The following is a 24,960-nucleotide window of genomic DNA, read 5'->3' as shown; positions in this document are numbered from 1 at the left end:
GTCCGACGAGAGCCAGACTTCCAGACTTCTTTGACCCCGATCCACAGCCACAGCAAAGCTGAGACCCGTGGAGGCGACAAGAGACGTGGGATCGGCCATCTTGAAAAGCCTGCTCTTTGCTACTTGTGCAACTTCTGAGGCACCCTCGAAGTTGTGCCTTGGGGATTGAGAAGCCCCAGCCCCGAGCACCTTCTGCACCGACGCACAGCCCTCCACACTCCACGAGTGCCACGTGGGGCATGCTGGTGTTTTTGTGCTTGACGCGTCTGTCCGGTTACTTGCCCGTTGGCTAGTGGCCTCTGTGACGACGAACCTTTGAATCTACACCACCTGCCTGGTTGCTCCAGGTGGGCCCCTGCTTCCCTGCAAAGGAGAAGCCCCATTGACCTTGCTGGTCTAATCCTAAACGAATATTCGATTCCTGCGTGGGTTGCATTTGCCAAGGCCTGTTGACTCCAATCCGGAAGCTGACGCCGCCGACAGCGAGATCCTTTGTGGGACAGTCCGTATCCAGCTCCTGGTCATCGTCGATGCCTCCTGGTCCACGTGGCTGCAGAGTCAAGCTTCACAACATCACCTGATTGCTTCGCGACATAGCCTGGTTCCTTCCTGGTTCCTTCCTGGTCACTGGCTAGTGACCCAGACTCTGTCCCCTCTGCTTTCAGGTACTCTTCATCCTCGATCTGCCCTTGGATCCAACCGGACACTTCTCTCCTGGTCGCCTGCAGCATCTTTTTACAGGTCTCCATAGGATTCCGCGACGAAACCCGACACACTTTGACACCTATGCACCCGGCTCCTGTGGGTGAGGTAACGCGAGTACTTCGGTGCTCCTGTGAGTATTGACTATCCTAGTGTCCTAGTTTTAAGTAGCTTTCTCCTAGTCCATCCGGAAGTGTCCTAAAAGAACTAGTTTCCAATTCTTACGTTCCCATTATATCTCTATGGTAACTCGCGTGTGTGTGTAGACACTGCACACGCTTAGCGTGGGTCTCCTGCTTCCTAACTCTTGGTAGTACAGCGTAGTCCCAGCGATTCCCTAGGCCCTAGGCCTATTCCTTGTCCGTGACGTGGTTCTTATTCCACTATTTTAGTATATGGTTTTACGTGCCCCTAGGGCCCTACTGTATATTGTGCAACCTATTGTATGATAATTGAGTAACTTGTTATGTGCTTTAGCCTCTGACCTCATAAAGAGTTCAGAGGGGTTGTGTTTATAATAAATACATATATATATTATATATAACCTGTGTGGTGTCCTTTTATTTGGTATTCAGGGGGTTACATATGGTAAAACAGCTTGATTCACGTGCTCTCTGAAGTTTTAGCCTAAGACTGCTTTGTCCATGCTACCACTAGGATGATTGGTCTTTAAGGTTGACTTTACAACATCACCATAAGGGTTGTTTGGACTGGTGCAAGGTGCTCACTAGAATAGTGAACATCATATACCAGGCCAACTCCTCACATCCATCTTGAGACCAAGATGGGGGCCCACACTCTCACACTTCAGGTAATGAGGTTGACTTTATCCTAGAGGAATCCTTGGCTCTACAACTACATACATGCCAGGTACACCTAGGTACATCTCGATAGGGTTGCATCTTAGGAGTCCGCAATAATACTGTCATGTATTTTTAATACTTTCCTGTATTGATTTTTTTAGCATTATGGTAGGAATCTACCATCCTTTTATTCTATTGGTGCTTACAATCATTTATATCTGTTTCTGTCTTATGGTTTTTTCAGCACACCTATTTTACATTAGAATAACGCTGGTTCAATAAATGTTTACTGAAAAAAGTTCCCAACGTTTATTCTGTGTGTTTCTCTGAGATGAAGTGAGAACAAGTGACTAGGTGAAAAGTACTGTACTGTTCCCACAATATCTGACGGGACAGAGTTGCCATGTTCGATTGTGGCCACGAACTATTCTCTCCTTGGTAAGAGGGGCATATAGTGGCACTGTGAGCTAATTGGTATACAGGGTAACATAATTGGTGGGGGTGTCGGGAATCAGTCTGGACACCAATCCCGCTGTATATGTTGTCTAAACGTGTAGATCCTATATAGGTTTATAGGGACTACACACCAACGACTTTCATTACTTTTAGGAAAAGTGCTGTTGCAGTTCTAGGGATCTGCCCACTTAAAGCTGGCAAATACAGACAAAAAGGATAGAGATCTCCTTATAATTAGGGCATAATAAACACTGCACAACCCATTCAAGTAGGGTTGTGAAAAATCATGTTTTAAATCAAGGGGGGTGGACAGAAAAGCATATCTTTAAAGAGGTCCTACTCCTGTGCCCCTCCAGGGACCAATACCATGATTATCAGAAAGGATGAGTACTTCCTCTACCAGACAGATGCACATAGTTGCGCTATATGGCCGGAGTATATGTCGCTGGGAGATCTGAAGTTCAGATTGTAATGCCCTCACACACCTGTTGGGGTGTCATGCTTCATCATTGTGCACTCCTCGTCAGGCAGGAGCTGCAATGCCTGACGGGCCTGGTGGCTGCCTTGGCGGAGATCTTTTGATCTGAGAATCCCATAAATGATCAGTATAAGTGGGCAATATGTGTGGTGAGTTTTAGTGTATACAAAAAGTGCCTTAAAATAGGCTCTGGAACCCACAAGTAGATCTATTTAATCAGAAATGGGTCCCAGGACTTAGTAAAAACAGTGGTGCTATCTTATGGTCATAGGTACCAGGATAGCGCTATTATCATGCGGTCAACATGTTTTGTGCCAACTAAGCCCACCTGTCAGGCGGCTCTTCTTCAGGACCTTTCTGATAATCATGTGAAAAACCATGCTCATCAAATCCAGTAATGGTTTAGCTCTGACCAAAAAGAACAGGCACCCCAACACGCCCGCCAGTTAACCATAAAGGTATCTTAATGCATCATTTATATTCCTAGATTTGTATATGCATTGTTGTTTTTAATGTTTATGGTACATAAATATACCTTTTTGCTATTTTCTTACCCTTTGCTGAATGTGACTTTATGAATTTCTTAAGCACAGGATTCTAGTTATCATGATTTAGGCCATGCCCCTAATTATATTGATCATGCCCCTCTACCCGGTTTGCCACGTCTCTTTTAGAGACCCCCAGCTTTACATCCCATTTAAAGCCCTAATGGCAGCTATTGTTTATTTAACTTGCATTGAGATTTTTTTTTTTTGGTAGAGTTTTATATAGCGCGAACTAGAGCCGAACCGAATCAGGTATCAGAGCGCTTTACATAGCACAAGTTACGTTTTTTTTTTTTTACATGAGGACACACTTTCATTTTTAGGCACGGGGAGATTAAGTGATTTGCCCAGAATCACAGGAGGTTTTGGCGTCCTTACCGAGACTCGAACCCAGATCCCCAGGTCCGAGGTCGAGTGCCTTAGCCGTTATTGAGATGCATTGATCTTACTCTTTAGGAACTATCTGCAGCTCTAATCAAGTGGTAATTTCATAATAAGGCACTCATACGTCATACCTGACTTTTCGAAAGTGTTACGGAATAGAAACTAGGCTCTGTCCCTTTTCGGCGATACTGTTACCCGACAACAATTTTCCGCATGCGCACTTGACAGTCTGCTTGTCATAAGCTGACACGCCCCTTTCCGTGTCGCGCTTGCGCGTTCGGTATTTCGCATGTCACCAGGAGGTTGATGTGCGTCGCCCCTCACGCCCCCCTTGCTGGCGGTGGCGCCTGCGCACTTGTCATTTCCCTCTGACAGGATGGGCAGGAGGAGGTTACTGTCCGTCTCTGGCCGCCGCTGGTCCTGCGGGTCTTCCCTTACAGCTGCTGCTGACTGCAACTGAGCGCTCACCCCTCCCCGCCCCTCCAAAGCCATGACTGAGCAAGCGGCGACCCCTCAGGCGGACGGTAAGTAGAGCCCTTAATCTCTCCTCGCCTTAAATCCCTGGAGATGGGGCGGAGCGGCCTGCTGAGCCTCGGGCTCCACTGACAGCCTTATTTATCATGGTTAGGAGGCAGGGTGGACGACTACCGATGGCCTGCCCTAAGAGTACACATTATGGCAGCCTTGTCCCGGAATGCTACCTACCGGCTCCGGGTGCCCCGAATGGCTGGAAGAGCGAATGGAGGGAGAGCGAGGGTCTGCTGCTTCAGGGTCAGTCAGTCTGCGTCCAGTTAGGAAGGCAGTGGCAGTTAACTGCTAATGTGAATGATTAAAGAAACAGTAATGATAGATTACGAGACATATCGCATTTGTAAATTGAAGCACTAAAAGGTTCACCTCTCTTGTGCTCAGATGGTGGACGTACCAGCTGGACTGAATAGGAAAGTAATTTGTGTTGTCTGAAATACAATGTAAGTAGGGCAAGATAAGGATACCTTGTAGTTCAAGAACTGTGCTTGACAAATAATTTGCTCTTGTGGTATCCAAAATCTTTGTTGTGTCTAAAATAATTTTACAGAAGCAAGATAAATAAGTGAACTCTCCTAATGTTGTGGGCTCCGGAACGATCCAAGTGCTCAAATGTGTCATCTAGAAATGGGCTCACGTGTGACTTTTTGGGGGTGGGCGTAGAGGACCGGCGTTTTATGTGATACCGAGGAGGGCTGGTCTGGGAGGCATAAGAAGCAATACATCTCCACAAAACTTGTAGCGAGCATTGCTGATATGTTGAAATTAAAACAGTAGCGTGCGTACGTTTATTCTAATATTCACCTTTATTTCGCCAATGAACAGTCCTCTGCTTGCCTTACCTGGAGTACATAAAGTAGATGTTTTTATCTGAAAGAAGACTTTACATTTTAGATAAATTTATGGATGAGGTACTGGGAGATGATGACTAAGAATTGGCCTCCTGTGGAGCGGGCCTTTATATCTGCGAAGCATGTGCGATTAACAAATCTACTCTGAATGAAAGTAGGATATTGGTAAACTAACACACACAAGGTCTTTTGAAAATAAGTGTTTCATTATCTGGCAGGGCACTTCTGAAGTTCATGCCTTAGTTTGCACCTGCAAGTTCCTGTACATATAAGTTCTATTTGAATGTTGATGACCCGGATTTTACTTCTACAACAAGGGTGCACTCTATTGGTCCAGCTTCATTCCATAATTTCAGTTTAACCAAATAACATCAATTTAAATACAGTGAATTCAATTTGTATATATGCGAACATGTGGCATGCATTCAGCACTGTTGGACACCCATGATCTACGGGCTACCAAAAATGCAGTCCATCTCTGATCTAAGAGCTACCATAAATGCAGTTCATAAATGTCCTGGGTCCGAGTACAGTTCATACAATAAAGCCATTAGGTATTTCTAAAGCCTTCTGTTGTCCATTCCAAGTCACATGTCAATAGGTCTGCATCACATCCATAGACAGCAATTTTAGAATCCTCATGTAATGGTGTGAAACCTTCACGCACCCCAAACCAGAAGAATGACCGCACCAAACCAACATCTGTCCAATACAGCAGGACAACACATTCAGCAGCATCGACACAATAACTGAACAGCAATACAAACCAAATACAGATGAACAATACAAAAGGCTATCAATGATACAAAAAGCACACCGCACAACAGAATTGATCACCAAAACGAAACATTACAACCCCACAGCAACAATACAATGCTAACCACCAACTACAGCTTCACAACAGAACTCCTTAAAAGCTCGCCACTTAATGACAACACAGAACAGACAACATAAGAGGTACACAGTAATACAGCAAAACACAGACACAAATGATCATACATATAGCACAGGAAATCAACTAAACATGAACTCAACAGAGCAATAACCACCTCCTCCACCACATGATCACTCCACCTGCTTTATTGAAAGTGGATGCACATTTTTCTGAAATCCATATACTCCAGAGTGTAAGCATTTTAACATGGAAGATTCACATTGATGGGAGAGGTTTCGTATATGAAGTATGCACTGCACTGTTTGTGTACATAGTGTACATCCTGTGGACTTTTCACGAGGTATCAATTCTGAAATAGCTCGAAGCTGCCTCCATTATAGTCCTCAAACGAAATCTGTTTACCTTAACTACATTGCATATGTTCTGTCTGTTTTTTTTTTTATACTCCAAGAAAGGCACAATAGCCAAATGCGACAGCCTTGGCTGTGTAGAAAATAAAGCAACCGAATTTGAGCGCACAAACTTCTATTCAATGAGCTAGGATCAAAATCATGAAATGAGGAGGATTATCCTCTAATTAGTCAGGCACCCCACGAATACAATTCATTCCTGTTTGATTGAAAACCTATAAAGTACAGAAATTCCCCAGTTAAGGTTAGTTAGACAGGCAGCCATAGTTCGTTTGTAATTCAATACAAGCCATAATGATTTTCATTTGTTCCTCACCCCGGACCACCAGATCCTACTAAGCATGGTCTTTAGCCATACCTGGTGCAATCTTGGTGGTCTGGCCCTAGGCTAGATTCTGTGCCCAACACCCAAAATACTGACTTACCGTGTAGTCCTTTCTTGCTGTGCTCATAAAGCTTAGGACAAGGGTCATGGTCTTTGACCATTTTCTGTATTCAGCTTTTCTCTAGCCAGCTCTTTTAAATGTTTTTTCTTTTTTTAATTTGCTTGCACTGCTACTTATATGTATAAGTAACACCTACTGTGGTTAATGAACAAGGCAGCATTATTTTACGCCTTTTCAATGAGATCAGAGTAATTTTCCACTCCTCTATTTATGTGTATTTTATTTATGTAAAGATGTGGAAATAGAGCGGACTTTTAATGAAACACAATTGAAACTTTTCATTACCAAAATACACCAGAAAAGAATAAAAAACTTGTCTCTGAGAGCATTTGTTTGCAGAATGCATGTAGTTTGCCTATAATGCTGAAGCTCATCATGAAGTCCCCTTTGTGTTTTTTAGGTCTCGCCTGGCGTTGGCAGCGCGCATGCGTTGCTCTCGCCATGCGAAGGCCTTTTGGAATCAATTCGGATCCCGATGTGTACGGGTCGCGGCACAGTGTCCAGTTTTAGCCCTGCCCACCTGGACTGGAGGCTTCACTGGCGGTGTGACACTCTAGGCACATTTTTGGGGGAGAAAGCACGATGTAAATGCGCCACTCAACAAACTGCCAAACTGTATTTTTCAATATTTGATGCAGCCGCGCTGCTTACTAAAAGCATCAACCCATGTGATTCCCTCCCATCTACTATATGTTGGTCTCTCTCGCCCATTGCTTTTACCCCCTGCATCCACCTTCGGTGTTTCTTTCTTTCCCCTGTCCTCCTTGCTGTTGCCCCTACCTGCACCTTCTATGTTGGTTCCAGCACCTGAATCCTTTGACATGCATGCCCCAGCCATGTCCTTGTTTTTCCCTTCCCACCCGCACTTCAAAAAAGGCAAAGAACTTGCATGCTACTTATTTTTTCTTTCTTTTATCCACCCATCGCAGTAAATAAAATAAAAAAATGCTTGTGTTATAGCTTGTTTTTTTACTCCGCTAGTTTTGTACTCTGTGCTTCTCTGACAGAGACCCGCAGGCAGACTAATGTCTGCAGCCCTCTGGTGATCGCAAGGCCAGACTGCCCAGACCGTTTTGCCTCTTCCAGCCCTCTATTTCCCCTAGGACGACCATGCCCACTGCAGCCCGCCTTTGATCACTCCTCAGGACTCAGTGCGCTCCCCGTCGCCCGACGAGCGCTGCCGCCGCCTCTCTGCGCAAGCCCAGCGATGACCGGTGTCTTTCACCCAAATGACCTCCAGCAACTACCACAGCCTTCACAAGCCACAGGAGCCGCCCACGCTACCGGTGTCTACTACCACGGACAGCAGCTACTACACCAACCAGCTGCACTGTGGGGGCGGTGGCTCCCCCTTTGGGCAGCGGGCTCCTGCCAGTACCACCCCTACGAGATGGGCTACAGCGGAACTTACAGCTCCTACGGGCACTACGGGACGAGCCTGCCCCGCCAACAACGAGCCAGGTGAGTGCGCCAGGAAGTGCCTGGAGACCTCTGAACTCAAGCCTGAGGCTGGCCCACTCTCGCAGGGCCACGGATAACCTGCATTTCTAGTTAAAGAAAGTGTCCCAAGCCCAGTGCGTGTGCTGCACGTCGGGGTCTGACCCACGCGCTAGAATACGTGTCTGCACTGCACCCCCTTGCCCCAGATCTCCCACGCCCCTGAACCCCAGAGTACTCTGTGTGTCTGTGCTTCACCCGCATTTTCAGACCCCTCGCTGATTCAGGATCTCTGTCTGACCCACCCTCCTGGGCCTTTGTTTTACTCGCCATCTGTCCGACTTAGCCACCCAGACGGCCGTTCCATCTACTTATTAATTTGGCCTACATTCCCTGAATCCTCTGTAATCTACCCGCCTCCCCCAGGGCCTCCGACATTGGCTGTCTCTGGGCCATTGAGCTGTCATGCTGTAAAGTATTACCTGCGTGCATGTGTTAAGAGCAAAATATCATCCATGCACAAGTTACTGCATTCCAAGCCTGCACAGAATACCTGTAATACCCCTCCTCCAGGGTATTCCACATGCCCTTTGTTACTCTGTTACTCCAGCCTTGCCTCTGTTAATCCACCGTCTATTCTGCATGCCTTTGTTAGTTACTCTGTCGCCCAGTATATTTTGCATACAGGTGCTACGCCATCCATGCATATATTATTACCCATCCTCAGTCAAGCAGGCATGACTGTGTCATCCCTCCATGCCTGTTATCCCGACCCGAGTCTATCCCGCATGCCTGTGGGGCCCCGCCATGTCTGTGTTCCACATGCACAGTTCTGGTTCTCATTGTCTATTTACCAGCTCCTTCGTGTCACTTTCTGTTCTCACCTCTCGCCCCCCCCCCTCTCCAATCAGTCAGCAGGCTTCAGCACAGTCAGGTGGACAAGAGGGAGTCTGAGCTGTGCTGCAGCCTGCTTCAGAGTAAGGGCACTGCTGTCTGTGCCTGTCCTGCTCCTCGCAGCTCCCCCGGCCGTGGACTGGTTCTGGTCTCCGGGGAGAAGGGCAGCTCTGAGGTCCTTCTGTCACCTTTAAGTTTCTATAAGCGAGGCGCTCTTACGCTGGTTTGCTTTCAGTCTCCTGTCTTCCCCCTCCTGCTCCTTCACCCCACTCTCTCTGATGTCTCTCCTCCCTCCCAATCAGTCACAATACTTTGCAAAACTAATACACGTTCTGTTACTGTTTTCTTATGATTGACTTAACTGCTGCTGTCACAAGTGATCAGCTCCCTGCATTCCAACCCTTGCCACTCGCCTGGCCCCCCACTGCTCCCAGAACAGACCTCACTAAAGACCAAGGAGCAGCTCCTCCCCGGCCCGCCCTTCTTCAGTCTGTGGAGCGGACAAGTTGACATTGTGAAGGGGTGGGTGGGTCGTGCTGTCTCATGCCCCTCGGCTCTCACTGCCATTGCCCTCCCTGGCTCTGAGAATAATAATAATATCCACATTTGTAAAGCGCACAATCACCCGTTAGGGTCTCTAGGCGCTGGGGGCCGTCGGGAAGATTAAGCAAGCTATTGCCCAGAGTCACATGGTGCTGGGCTAATCTGCCGCCGGTGCAGGGGATCGAACCGTGATCCCCAGATTCCGGAGTCAGTCGCCTGGCCGAGGCGCCACACCTCTGTTTTTTTCACCCTCCCTACTTGAGGTAAAGCAGCAAATCTGCATACTCACAGCAGCTGTGAAATAAACCGTTCTTGCAGGGAAACATTAAAAATGAATTAGGTCTCGCCTTTCTTTAAGTTAAAGCCATTTGCTTTGCTATACAATACAATTAGCAAAGCAAATGGCTTTAACTTAATCAAAGGCGAGACCTATTGCATTTTCAATGCTTGTTAATATCACATGCGCTCTTTGGCTCAGCTCCTTAACCAAACGGGGCCAGACATTACATATACACAGACCATACTCAATTTGCCTTTGGGTTCTCCCAGGGGTGTTTAAATGCATCAAACTTGGCAAAGAGTCTATCCTTGTATTGTTGGGGGGATGTAGGAAAATTATGAAATTGAATCAATGTAAATCGAGTTGATATAATCTGCAAGTACCACAGTGCCTCAGATGATAGCCAGACCAGATACCATGTACTTCTGTCCTTCTCCTTCCCCATTAGTATGCAACTTGGCTTTCTAACATGTTTGGTTGATAAAACTATAGGCGGTTATTGTTTCCAACTAAAGAGCCTGCCTGCTTCTGACGATTATTGATAATAAATTTCATGTTCCCATTTTCAGCTTTTTGGTACAGTGTAATCTATTTATCAGGCCCCTGCTAAAAACCTGAATTGTCTTCAGGCTATTCAAAATATCACTGCTAGAGTTGTTTGCAATGTCCCTAAACATCTGCCATATTTCACTAGTTCTGAAATACCTACATTGGTTACCTGTTCGATATAGGGTGATTTTAATGTGTTTTTAAGTCTAGTTAATAGGGTAGTTCATTACGGGTTTCCTGACTTTTTTGCCTCCAAATTCTGTTGGCATAACTCTTTGTGAACTTCGACCCACTTCTCAAGACGTTTGGAGAGCAAAACAGTTTCTTTTGGGTATAACTCTTTCTCAGTTGCTGCAGCCAAATAGGGGGACTTTTTAGCAATTCTAATGTAGAATCAGCATACTCCTAATTAAAAGAAGACATTTAAAAAATAAACTTTAGAGGCAACCGGAAATTTAACTATCAAGGCTGATCAAGACTAAGATTCGTTACGTTTTCAGAAACCTCATCAGATTCAAGTCAGGGAGGAGAAGAGTGGATAAGTACTCTATTTCCACATCCAGTTTCTCAGCCCCTGTGGAAGAGTTTTAAAAAAACGAATTAAGATGTGTCAATATATTCGGATGACGAGGAGGAAAGAAATTAAGGGAGTTTCTCCTGGTCAGATTGACTACCTCTTAAGTGGACTTAGTAAGTAGATTTCAATCTAGGCAGCTTTAGTGTAAATTGTTTAATAGGGGAAAAATATATATTTTTTTAATGTTGAACAAGACTTTTGTAAATTTCTTTGTGGTGCATTTTGCGTCTATTCATTTATATAAAATTGTACATATGTGTATTTAGGGACTGCGGGGTACTCTAGATGTAATTATTGGTTGGTATGATTTAATATTTCTCATTTATTGGAATATTGTGCTTGATTAAATCAGTCTCTGATAATTTTATTGTCTCATTGTGATAAATATAGATTGTTTCTAATTAATCTCCATTATATACCGCTCTTTTTTGTTGTTGTAGGAAAACCACTAATAGCGACAATTCTTGCAAATATGTCCCTGTACTCGATCAAAAAACGTTGTGGCATCGAGGTACATGGCAACGAGAAGTAATTTTTTGTTAGATGGCGCTAGATTGGTATGTGAGGTTGCAGCCTTATAGGGGATACACCTGTGCTGTTCCTATTAATTAGTGATTCAGTTACTTCTGAGAAGAGAATCGTTAATCTTTGGTTGAGCCTTACTCAATTCCTGAAGAGTAATTAGATTTTGTGATCCAGCTAGCTACAATAATCACGTCATTGATAATATTGAGCCTGAAGATTACTATATAGTGTTATTAAGCGATTATTATTATTAAGCGTTCTTATATAGCGCTCGATTACCCGTAGGCATCTCGGCGCTTGCCTTGGGAACCCGTCCTGGTTTTTCCCTGTGAGATACCCGTACTGGGCATCCCCAAGGTGAAAGCCAGGCATCCCGCCGCGGGGGGCCGTAGTGGAGATTAAGCAAGCTAATGCCCAGAGCTGCAGAGTGTGAACCTGTGACTTGAGTAGGCACCGAAACGAGAATTATCGAGTCCGTGGATATTTGGGCTTAAGACCCTGCCGCGTCGGGAATTGAACCCTGGTTTGACCTCTGCTTCAGGGTCTGCCGCCTCTAACCAGTGAGCCACACTTCACCCCACGATTCCATTCATGTGTTTGATTGTAAATCATTCACATGTATATTGAGTTTTGGAGTTGTGCACAATTCTCACTTTGGTTGTACCTGTTTGACTGGCTTGCTTCGTTCTCTTTGATAAAAACAATCATATTTACAAAATATTTAACAGTGCATTACATTCAAAATGATCTTATGTATTCACATTGTAAAATTCATAACAAGAAAGACTTGTTTCTAACTATGCTTGTGTTGTGTGTAAAGTATTAATGAAAGAAACCAATTGTTAAACACAGAATTATTGTTAGTAACATTTGTAATGGAAAAAAAGGAAGTGGATTCAAAAAATGACGAGGAGAAATGTATTTTTAAGTTACAACTTCAGAAAAGAAAATACTTGTGGGCAAACTCGTAGATCTGTCCGTTGTGTAGTAAGCTGTGAGGCATGTTTGAAATGTAGTTCTATCCCACTGTCATTAGTAATTGTCCAAATTGTCATGGCAAGCCCTCAACTGACTTACCTTGGAAAGTATTACAGTATGTTATTGTCTAAATGGCGTTTTAAGATTTTTTTCCCCCCATTTTTGAATTTAAAAATTATTAGATTATATTTTTGCTGCACTCTCAAATGCAATCATTTATGTTGGTGCTATAATTTGATATACATAAACACATTAAGCAGCCTTAGTTAAATTTATACATTACAAATAAACTGCCTAGATCCCGTAAAAAAAACCTTGTGAGGCGAGAAAAGTATATGTCTGTAAGCTGCAGTGCATCTCTCTTGAATTGTGGGTGTGATACATGTGTGCTTGGTACTTAATTGTGTGTTTCATTCAGCGTGCGTACAAACATTTCTTTAACTTAATATTTTTGTGGTGTAAATATATCTTTCATAACCCCCCTTTGTCCCTCTAGGGCACCTCAAGTGATCACTCTATTTGTATACCTCTCAGAATCTTTAATCTCTTTTGTAGTGTTCTTGCAAAAATCAACTATAGCAGTTAACACCGCCTTCTGCTTGGTTTCTTCCATACCTTACCAATCTTAGTTCTGTACTTTGGGTGAGCCTTCTACTGATGCAGACCCTCTGGACTTTTTTTATTGGATCCATCTTTCACCTTATGCCCTCTGATGCGCACCCTCTGCTTCTATTGATGGTGAAGGAGCGTACTCTTTTCCTCCTTCATGAATGCTAATCTTTCTGTATTGGCTTTATCTACCGCCTCTTTCTGGTTGCGATTACCATGCAATTAGTTATGCCATTGTTCCACGAACCTAGATATCAAGCAGCCCCTCTAACTTTTTTTTGTCACTATTTCGTCTTGCAATGGTGTTTTCCTTCTTCACCCTTAAAACTGCTTGCAGATTGCTATTCAATCAACAGGCGGAACCCATAAGGAATTTGTGAAGTGTTGTTTTAGCCTCATTACTGTACTCAAAGTCACAGTTATACCCCAGTGAATTCTTGTACATGTTGCTTTCAAATGTGCTTTTTCATCTTTACAGAACAGCGATTGAGGTCAGTTTCCTGACGTGATTTCCTGAACTGCCACAAGCTAGGAAAAAATAGAGATGTGTGAAGTTTGTATTATGTGAGCAAAGTTTTATGTTGATCCCGAAAAGTGGCTTATCTGTAGTTTACGTACACTGTGAACCCTCAAAGAGTTCGAGAACTCATTCCTTAGATGTCTATCTTAACTGAAGGGAACTCCAGCCATCCCTCACTTATAATAAATTAACATTTATTATTCAGACAAGTGCCCAGAGGCAACTCTTTGTGCACTGTGCTCCTAAACCAAATCATTCTTTCTGCATCCTGTTAATGAATAATGCACATATGAAGTGAAAAGCATTACCCACTCAGTCAAGCTTTTTGAAACTGTATGCCTGAGAATATCCTTTGCACGTTAAATAATTCAGGAATGTTGGCCAGAATCTGGAAACTGCAGAAGGAGCTTGAGCTGACTTAGTACCCCTCAAGCAGATTTTACCTAATTAACCTTAGTTTGCTAATAAGGAGAGTGGACGTTATGTATGGAATGCAGATTTAAAAGGGAGACTAACCAAGGCCAAAATGACATTGACAATGGAGTAGGTTGTGCTCTGGCTTCAGGAGACCGTGCCTTCTCAAATTTGATTCAGGTCACTTGGTCTACTAATGTCTTTACACTAAATCATTTCAAGTTCTTTGTTCTGTCAGCTGCTGTGTTTATAAATGGCATTCTAACTCTAGGTGTGTTCTCAATACTTGCATTTCTTTGTTTTAGTGGGCCAGTTACTATGGTTTGGAATTTAGATTTAGTTCACTTGCACTTTATACATTAGCAGTGTTTGTAACTTTATACATTGGCAGTGTTTGTAATGCATGTATATTGATGCCTTGTCTGCGAATGCAGTGCATATTTAGTTATTATTTTTTGCGTTCATGGTATTATAGTATACATTTGAAAACTGTTTGTTCCAGCGCTTACACCCCACCCTCCTGTAAGAATCAACTTTTTTGTGAATTTTATATTCACCAGGTGCTTCATGTTCTGTATTCTGATAATGCACTCCATTTATTTTTATGTGTTAGTTTTGACAGTGCCACTTTCAAAGATCTGTTGTAACAACATACATAGAGTGGACTTTGGGTCCGCTCCTTTGAGTAGTTTTTCTTTCTTCAACCAACATCTTTAGGCCACTAGCTGGAGACTGCCTATCACATCTTGATTGGCGCAGTTGAGTAAACTCTCACCTAATGGTATTAGTTGGTTGAGTGCATCCATCCTTCCACCTCTGTAGTTTTTGCATTGAACTGCATGGGAGACTACTTAACAGCTAGCCCTCTCTGTCTGCACCTGCTGGCTTTCTTCTTTCTATAGTGTGTTTGCAAATGTTCCATGGATTAGCACATACAACCTAGACCTATTGGCTTTGCCAATGCTTGTTTGCTTCTTAACTGTTGTGCTTGTATTCTTTTCTCTTTCATCCAGAGTTTTTTTTTTTTTTGTAAAATCTTTATTTTGTAGTATGTAGTAGAAACAAGAAAGGAAAAAACAGCGGTAAACCTGCACATCATCCCTCACAGGGGGCACAATCAGAAGCCAACAGGACCGATAATTCGCATTATTAGTAGCCAGACAGGCAGGCGGTAGAGCGAAGCTCTATGACATCAGCGGTTGAAGCGGCAGAAGCCTAGTGCAGGAAGTCCATCTGCACAAGTGCTGTCCTAGAAGAGCAGCTGGGGACGCCTGTTAGTATAACCAGTCCAGATTGAAAGGCTTCGGCCCCCATGCTTGTACCGCAACAGACAAACATCAAAAGCCATACCGGGGCCTGTCCTTCTTGGGTTTCCAAGCAAGATCCCAAATTGACCTGCCCGCGACACTCCTGTCCATGTGCAGCCAGTGCTTCTCCGACGTTTGCTGCGACCACTCCACTAGTACCCTAAGCTGAGCCGCTTTGTGATAGAGATGTAGATCAGGAAGAAACCACACCCCCCTCCCCCTGGGGTCGCCGCAAAACCGTGAAGGAGAGTCGCGCTCGGCTCCCCAGCCAGACAAACCGGAGCATCGGAGTCTTGAGGCGCCGAAAGAATTCCCCGTCCAGTGGAATAGGGAGTGCCTGAAAGAGGTACAGGAACTTGGGCAGGAGAACCATCTTGATGGCATGGATTCTGCCCAACCACGATAGATATTTAGGCTTCCATCGCTCCAGGTCCGCTCGGGTCCGTGCCAGTAACAGTGGGAAGTTCGCCGAGAACAATTTTCCAACTGTTGGCGTCGGGTGAACCCCTAGATAAACGATGGAGTTAGAGGCCCAGGCCAGCGGAGTTAAAGGTCGCACCCGCTCCACCTCCGTAGGCGAAAGCGTAAGGTTCAGGATATAGGATTTTCCAAAATTGACCCTGAAGCCAGCCACCCCCTCAAAACGCAGCAGGACCTCCCGAACACACGGTAGAGACGTCGCCGGGTCCCTAATGGAGAGCAGAACGTCATGCGCAAATAGCGTAATTTTATGCTGCTCCCCGGTAAAGGGAAGGCCCTGAATCCCCTCGTGCTCCCGCATCGCAATTGCAAGAGGCTCAATACTCAAAGCAAAGAGTAGGGGGGAGAGAGGGCAACCCTGCCTGGTGCCACGGGAGTGCGGGAAGAACGCCGACAGGTGGCCGTTCACCACAACCCGGGAGTGGGGACAACAGTAGTTCGCTTTTACCATGGATATGAATTTGTCCGAGAAGCCGAATGCCGCTAGTGTAGCGAACAGGAAGCCCCAGTCCACTCGGTCGAAAGCTTTTTCAGCATCAAGGCCCACGAGGACCGCCGGGATCCGGAACCGATCAGCCTTCTCTATTAAGTGTACAACCCGACGAGTGTTGTCGTGCGTCTGACGCCCTTTAATAAACCCAGATTGGTCCGGGTGTATGATTGCCGGCATTAAATCCTGCAATCGGCGTGCAATGATCGAGGAATAAAGCTTAGCGTCCAAGTTGAGAAGGGCGATCGGCCTAAAAGAAGAGCAGAGGGAGGGGTCCTTTCCCGGCTTAGGCAGGATTGAGATCACGGCTTCCGCGAGGGAGCCGGAGGCGGAACCGGTGCTAGCCATGTCATTAAAAAGGGAGACCAGAAAGTCACTCACTTCCGTGGCAAATGTCTTGTAAAAAAGTGCGGTATAACCATCTGGACCGGGTGCCTTGTGAGGTTTCAGTTCTCTAATGGCATCAAGCACCTCGCCGCTAGTAATCGGGGCTTCCAGCAGTTCGTTCCACTCCTTGGACACTTGTGGCAAAGGCAGATCCCGCAAATAGTCCCGCTGTGCGCCGTTGTCGAGGGGCTCCCCCGTATAGAGGTCGGCATAAAAGCGGCCAAAGATGGCTGCTTTAGTCTCATCACGGTACTGCAGATCACCCGCCGGGTCATGAATCCCTCCTATGTATTCCCGTTCCATCTTGTCCCGCAGCTGACGAGCCAAGTGTCTCCCCACCTTATTCCCTTGGAAGTACGATAGGCGTCGCAGTCTTAGCAACGTGAACTGCGCCCTATTGTGGTAATGGGCTCGCAACTTCCCCCGAACCGCAGTCAACGGGCGAAGGGTCAGCCGCGAAGGCTTGAGTTTGTGGGCCTGCTCAAGCGTCTCCAACTCCGTCTCCAATTTCTCCCTCTCCTGACGTCGCAACTTATTGATGCGAGAATTAAGAGCAAGGCAAGTGCCCCTGATTGACGCCTTGAAGGCGTCCCAGGTAGTGGAGATGGAGGTGTCGGACACCGGATTGAGAGCGAAAAAATCCCTAATGGCCTTCCGCAGCTCCTTAGCGGACATATCATCCCTGACCACCGACGCCGGGAAATACCATTTCCGCTGTCCACCACCGGACGGCGACCATCGCAGAGTAAGCACGAGCAGGCTATGGTCGGAAACTGATAGAGGGAGTATTCTAGAGTCGAGGACATCTCCACGCAGCGCCTGGCTCAGAAAAACATAGTCCAGGCGTGAGTAGGAATGGTGAACATGTGAGAAAAAGGTGTAGTCACGGGACAGAGGGTGTATGGAACGCCAGCCATCAAGTAAGCCCATCTCTCCCACCAGTCTTTGAGTTTCAGCAGTGAACAAGCCTGTGTCAGCCCTATGGGCACCGGAGCTATCCAACTCTCTACCCCACACCAGATTGATGTCCCCTAGTAAGAACAGGTGCCCCTCCGCAAAGTCACCCACCTTTTGCAGCAAACCCTGCAAAAAGCCATTTTGACCAGCATTGGGGACATATACCACCACAAAGGTGCACAACTTCCCATGGACAAGACCCTTCACCATCAACCAGCGACCATCCTTGTCATTGCGAATCTCCAGGGGCTGAAATTGCAAGTCTGCACGAAAGAGAAGAGCCACCCCCCTATGTTTCGTGAGTGCAGAAGAACGATATATGAGCGGATACAGTTTATGCTTAAGACGCAGCTCGTCCCTACGTGCCAAGTGAGTTTCCTGGAGACCCACAATGTCTAATTGGTGGTCCAACACATACTTCCACACCCTCTGACGCTTCTGCGGTGAGTTCAGCCCTTTAACATTCCATGTCCCTATACTAAGAGGCATCGGTAAACAACAGGTCCGCACGCACTACTAATTCCCCAACCCCGGCTCCACACGCAACCCTCAAAGAGCACAGGAAGGCCTCCAGGGGACCCACCCATCCCACCACTGCCAAACCGAACATGCGACCTCGAGGCCAAGCGCGCCTCCCGCAAACCCACAGTGACCATTCGCTCTCGCATCTGGGTCTCACGCACACACTCATCCCCGTCACCACCACTGCCCCCACCACCCCCTCCCCCCCTCAACCCCCCAACCAACCCCTTCAGTTCCCCCCCCCCCCCCCCCCCCCAAAGGAGCACCAACGCAGCCCCCAAAACAACAGTACAAATTACAAAACAGAACAATGTCCGGAGCCCTGCCCGTGGAGACGGGTCAGGAAGTCGTCCCCCTATGGTGGGGAAAGGGGGGCCATTGTGTGCGCCCCCCGAGGGCCGGACTGTGGTGTCTTCCCAAAAGTACAAGTTACCCACAGTACCTGAAGATGACGGGCCCCTCCGGCGCCATCTAAGTTCACTGCAAAGCTCAAGCCGCCCCTGAGCTATCCTGCGTCGAAGGCACCGTCACAGATGCAACGGAGGCAACCGCTGCCCCACGCTCCTGCAGGCTGGTCGTGCGATCAGGCCTTCTCAAGCCCCTTTCTCGGCCCACTCTCTGCCAAGACGGTGATCTACGTCTCTGCCTCGAAGGGGAACCCCCGTCATCGGAGGCAGGGGACGCGTCAGCAAGACCCAAGATGTCTCTGGCCGCCTGCAAAGACCGGACCTGCACCAATCTGTTCTGCCACCTGAAGATGATGCGAAAAGGGTGGCCCCAGGAGTAAGAGATGGATTGATCCCTGAGATAGGTGGTTATAGGGCGGAACTCCCTTCGCTTCTGGAGTGTGGAAGCTGCCAGGTCCTGGTACAGCTGAGGGCGATGCTCTCGGAATTGCAAGGATGGGGTATCCTGAGCTTTCCGTAGGATGCGCTCCTTCAATTGAAAGTCATGGACACAAACCAAGATGTCGGGTGGAGGACCCCCTCCGCGTCTAGGCAAGCCGACCCTGTGGACCCTGTCCATCCTGACTTCACTCACGTCCGTGTCATCAAGAAGCTGTAGGAAGAGTGCCTCCACATATCCCCGCGAGTCACCAGCTTCTCCGTCCCACGGCACTGCTCGGATGCGGATGTTGTTCCGGCGGGAACGATTCTCCAGATCCTCCGCGTGTGCCTGGAGGTCCAGGTTCTGCTCTGTGAGGCGGATGACATCTTGCTGCAGTTGATGCACATCGTTCGCTACGCTGAGGTCATGATCCTCCAGAGTGGCCACCCGTTCACCAATGCCGTCCACATCTCTCCGCACTGCTCGAAGGTCCGAGGCCAGCTGGGAGCGGAGCTCCGAGATGTCTTCCTTTATGGCGGCGAAAAGTTCCATCATGAAGGCTTTGGTAGCAGGAGCTTAATCGTCGTTCTGCCGGGGAGACGCGCTGGATCCAGGGGACGCCGGAGGCTGGGCCCCTTTCTGTGGTGCGTCCTTACCAGGTTTCCCTTTACGCTGTGACGCGGCCATCGTGGGGATATTGGATCTCCCGGCTATGAGAGGTGGAGGAGGGCCCCGATCCGCAGCGAGGATGCGTCGACTCCGCACCCTAGGTGCTCCTCTCGTCGCAAGACAGCCGGTTCCAGATCGGGGACCAGACGAGACCCCCCTCAGCTCCGGGACCCCAAGAGGCGGACACCACGCTGCTCCAAAAGTGCCTCAGACGACGAAGCAGGGTTCGCGCGCCTCGTGGTCTGCCTCGCTCCACGTGCAGTAGGCCGCTCGTCACCACGCAGTCAGCCCGGACGCCAATACAAGTCTCCGCCAATGTATCTGTTCAATGTAGGGCCAATGTATCTGTTCGAGGTAGGGCGCCCTGCCAACCAGGCCCCCCCCCCCCCCCCCCGAGTCTGGGCGTACTCCCCACCGCTGTCGTCAGCCGTCAGGACTCACGATTCAACAGGCCCACACGCTCCTCCATCCGCCGCACCACCGCAGGTATGCGCCATGCAGGGCCACCCACAGGACAGGTCTCCAAGGTTCCGTCTGAGGCCGTGGGGGCTTGTTGACGCTGTACAACTCCAAGTAGCTGTCCCCTAAGCTCCAACAGCGCCCACCGGTGTATGTGTCCAAGGGCGGCACCGCAGCTTCCCCAGGGAGGCACCGGGAGGGCGGCGCTGGGGCCCACCGGGCGGTTCGTACTCTAGAGCAGTGCACTCAGGCGGGTCACCTCAGCCAAGCAGCCCCATCCGCCATATCAGATCAGGGACGGGGGGGGCGAGGAGAGAGGGAGAGCAGCCGCGGCTCTCACCGTCACCCGTAGGGCTCCGCCGCTGGTTCCTTTCCACCGGCTGCAGCGTGGTCTCCCCAGCGGGTCCGCGCCGACCCGGGACCCAGCGCAGCACTCACCGGCAGGCAGCAATCCGAGAGTCGGAGGCGCCGACGTCACCCCTGCGCGCGAGTCTTTGGACACGACCGCTCCTCTCTGCCGGGGTGCAGGACGTCCGGCTCCTCTCAGCACCCGGGGCCGGGGATCACTGGGCCGCAGGTCGCGCTGCGCCGAAAACCGCTCCCGGACCTCCGTAGGGCGGAATCTCGGCACCGGGCCAGTCCTTCCGCTTCAGGGGGCTACAGCAGGCGGTGGGAGCGCCGAGGGCTCGTTATATCAGGGGCTAAGCAAGGCTAAGCGGGAAACGGCGCCGGAGGGACTCTGAAAGACGTCTCACTCTGTCGCCATCTTGGCCACGCCCCCTTGTTTTTGATTACTTTCTGTCATTGAACCATATTCTTCCATTGGGTTTTCACTTACTTTGAGTTGCTCTCAAGGTACTTGAATAAAGTCCTAATTTGTTGCACATACTTGATCCGTTTCTTACTGTTTAGTCATGACTAAATTATTTTTGTTAATTTCAACATTGACTTATATTTATGTCAGAAGTTAGACTTTTGACAAAATTTTGTGCTTCTGGATGTTCTTGCTTTGCCTGTTGTGTTAGTCTGTCAAGAAAAGTTCCCAGTCCCTATGTGAGCAGTAAGCAGATGAGTCTGACCCATGTGCTCGACTTGCTTACTTTATCCCTATAAGACGACTGAGTGGTTCATGAGGTTGGAGATACAATAATGGCCATTTTTAGTTCATCTGGTCTGAGAAAAGAGGCGTTTGTGTAATGGGAGTCACCTAAAGGAGAATCGCTGTGAAGGAAACCAGATGCTTTTATTTTCTGAGACATTGAAGAGGATAGCGCTGTCTATGGAACTAAAGAAGGATCTTGCATGATATGCAGGTGTTTGGGTTTAAGTGCACCTCTTCACCTCCTGTAAATTTTACATTGAGAAGTTGATAACACACATGAATCAGCTGAACGCTTAATCGTACTCATTGGATGCGCTCTGTACCTTGCAGTGATGGTGCTTGAGATCTGAAACTGGATGGTGCTCCTGACCGCTGGGATATGCCTGGTGAGAGTGTTCAAGCATGGGTATTGGTGAGGCTGGTCCACCAAAGTATTTAGTTTTTTTCTTTCTTTTTTCCCCAGCATCTTTGTATTTAGGTTTTTTCTTTTCTGTACTTAACAATTTAATGTAGTGCATTATCTACAAGGAGACCAAATTATAGGATAAACGGGTACAATAATGATAGTCGGTGATTCCGGCTTCAAAGCCAAATTGCTTCTGCTGTACAGCTGGAATAACTGGTCAGGGTTTCAGGGCAGCACAAGGGCTGAGCTTGGAGTGGGATGCGCTGCGTGGTTGGAGCCGGGCTTCGGCTCGCGATGAGCTGGACTTGGACCTCGAACCAGGAGGCTATAGCACCTCCTATATATTAACAGAACTGAAGAAGAGTACCAGCACAGTTGTGGCTGGTTGTGTGTGTTGGGCGGGGTGGAGCAGGCCAGGCCTGGCTGGGTGATAGGACTACAGGACCACAACCATACCGGGGCCCGACCACATGCATTTGCCAGGGCAGGGGGCCTCGCACATGGCTGGAACTAGAGGCCGGGTATGTGAGGTGGGCGGATTGGCCAACCATCATTGGGTGGTTCATCCTCCTGTATCATTTCTTGGAATTGCATCCACATCATGTCCTATGCTGATGCGCTAGGCTTTTTGCGAGGGCATTGCAACTCTTCATGATGAAGGTTAGTGCTTTAGGCATCGCACCATCTCAGCAGAGCTTTATACCATTGGGTGAATGGAGGCTGTTGGGTATCCTGCCAGTGTAGTGTAAGGGTGCGTTAGGCCAGTAGATGTGCCAGATTTGCGCATCAGTCTCAATCTGTCTGATTCTTCCCTTGAGAATATACCCCTAAGGCCATTGCTGCCCATGTGTTTAAGTGGGGAGCTCTGTGATCGTGGCAAGAGTGTCATGGATGACCTGCCTGTAAGTGTTGGGCAGGGCCAGAGGATATGTTTGAAGTATGCTGTTTTGGACCAGCATTTCGAGCAGGTGAGGAGGGCAGCTGGGAAAATGCAGTTGTTTGGACGGGGTAAGGTAAGCCCTATGTAATATCATAAACTGGATTTTTTTTAAATTGTGTATTGGGTGATATTCCCTGCGTGGCCTCAAGTTCAAGTGTCCACTCTGTGTCGTGAAGGGGGTGCCCAATAGCAGATTCCTAGTTGTTCCCGGGCATGTTATCAAATAACGTCCCATACCCATGATTTAAAGAATGTGTATGACTGCATGGGGGAGAGGTTCCTCTTTTATCGTGTGCCATAGCTGTCGGCATGTAGCCAGTAGTTGTCCATGGACGAGGAATTAACCCATAGGGAGGCCGAGGTCTTGCCATAATTGATCAAATGTTAGTAAGTGCTGGTCCTGAAGCAGATTACCCACTGTTAGTCGATATGTTGTGCCATGCAGCTAGATCCCCGCCCGTGAAGAACCTGGAGAGTCTACGCAGGCCACAAAGGAGAATCAGTGGTGCGTATGATAGTACGTGGCGTGTGATTTGGAACACACCATTGATGCATTTGCGGGCCACCGAGACATGTTGGGACCAAGAGCAGTGCAACTTTATAGAGGGTTGAATGAGTTGGTAGAGGACATCAAGCTTTATGGGCCTGACACTGGTCTTATACGGGTTAACACCAGCCAGCCAGTGAGACACCCACTGAAGTTGGGCTGCAAGATAATAGGATTCGAAGGATGGGGCTCCCAATCCGCACCCCCACCCCCCTGGTAATTGGAGTTTGTTATGAGTGATACAGCGTCTCTTGTTGTCCCAATATAGTTCCCCAGTAGAGAATCAAGCCCGTGGAAGAGTTACTGTGGACGGTATATTGGTATGTTGACAAAGTAGTACAATAAATCAGGGTGGGTGTGGGGGAAGAAAATGATCATTTTTGAGAGGGTGGGGATAAGCGCCTCCAGAATTTAGTCTGAGATTAAATGGCTGCACGTGTCCTTTGTAGGTTCCCTTTGAACAAGTCCTTCTGGGAATTCTAGAGATGGATACCAAGAAATTGAACTGTTTCACCTGTCAGGTCCGGTGGGTACCGCCCAGTCAGAGTGACTGAGGCGACTTGCTGATGGTGAGGGCAAATATACAGGATTTTGTCCAATTGACCAGAAGGCCGGACACCACCTCAAGCGTCTGTAGAGTTGTGGCTATTGGGTCAGTTACTTCACTATTGTCATGGAGGTACAGCAGTAGACTGACTGCGTAGAGCAACACTGTGTGGGGCACCCCGTACAGTGGAACCCCCCACTGCTTCTCCGAAAGTGGACGACCAAGGGTTCCATGGCTATGGCGAAAATCATTAGGGGGAAGGGGACATCCCTGGCAGGTACCCCAGACTATTGGAAAATAGGTGGAGACTAGGTGGCTGATATGCAACCTAGATGCTAGATTTGTGTAAAGAAATTTCGTATATGCTAGGAGATGCCCTTCTACGTCAAGTCTGGTCAGCATCTGGAATAGATAATCCAGGATAGCGTATTGAACGCCTTCTCCAAGTCGAGGATCAGACTTGCCACACGTTGCTATTGTAGCGACGCTGAACCCATCACATGAAAGAACCTCCTGAGGTTATGTGAGGTACTTCGGCCGGGGACGAACACGTTCTGGATGAATGACATTAGGCAGTATTTGAAAGTAGTGGTCAGCAAGAATTTTCCACAGTATTTTATAGTCTGCATCCAATATGGATATTGGGCGGTAGGAGGAGAGGCTGCTGAGGGCCTGGTGGGTTTGAGGAGAGAAAGGAGGAGGGACCCCCGCAAGGACAGCAGAAGAGCCCTGGTGTCAAGGGCCTCGTTGTAGACGACGACTAGTTTAGGGGCAAGTGAGTAGCGAAGCTGTCATAATATTCGACTCGCAAGCCAAACATGCCTGGTGTTTTATTCCTCGCTAAGTCTTGGATGAAGGTACCCCTTCTTTATTCCATCGTGCCACCTCTAATTATCAGTGTAACAGCACCTCCTCATCCCAAAAGACCGTGCACCATGTCACAATTCAAATCATGGGATGTCCTCTTCTGGAGCCACTGCCCTGCAAACACCTCGCAACAGCTGGCTCCTTTCTGAGCACCTTTGAAATGGCTCAGCAATGACAGGGGGGGAAATGACAGGGGGTGTGTGTGTGTGTTTGTTTGTTTCTGTGGGTATGTGTGTGTTTGTTTGTTTGTTTCTGTGGGTATGTGTGTGTGTGTATTCCATGATGAAATGCCATGAACACAGCAAGTTTCTGATTAAAAGACTAAGCAAAATGTCTATCAGAGAAACGTAGATAAACTTGAGTAATGAGGATGGAGTACAAAAACAAGTCAATGAAATATAGGGATTACAAATCAGTATAGTGAACAGTACAGCTAAGAATAGAATGGTGACGAAGAGAACCACATTCTGACACTTGTCTGTGTGAGCATTGCACAGTGAACTATCGTTTATTTTGATTTATGTGGAGGAGCAGACCACAAAAGCAGTCAAATTTGTAGTTGAATCGTTCACTGTGTTTTGGGCATGTGGCCTTCTACTGTCTGCATACTTTCACCCCCTCCCCCCCC

General features: G+C 47.7%; 1 protein-coding gene across 2 annotated transcripts in view; it reads left to right on the top strand.

Moving 5' to 3' along the window:
* Nucleotides 1-3,613: 3,613 nt before the first annotated feature.
* The window catches only part of RABEP1 (rabaptin, RAB GTPase binding effector protein 1), a 919,122-nt gene continuing 897,775 nt past the window's right edge, over nt 3,614-24,960 (top strand). For both annotated transcript variants that reach the window (XM_078679701.1, XM_078679700.1), the window contains exon 1: nt 3,614-3,892. In XM_078679701.1, coding sequence (XP_078535827.1) covers nt 3,859-3,892 — 34 coding nt within the window. In that variant the 5' untranslated portion in view covers nt 3,614-3,858. The remainder of the gene's footprint in view (nt 3,893-24,960) is intronic.

The sequence above is a fragment of the Lissotriton helveticus genome, chromosome 3_1, assembly GCF_964261635.1.
Source record: "Lissotriton helveticus chromosome 3_1, aLisHel1.1, whole genome shotgun sequence".
In the NCBI taxonomy this organism is placed as follows: Eukaryota; Metazoa; Chordata; class Amphibia; order Caudata; family Salamandridae; genus Lissotriton; species Lissotriton helveticus.
This window is presented reverse-complemented; position numbering and strand designations above follow the sequence as displayed.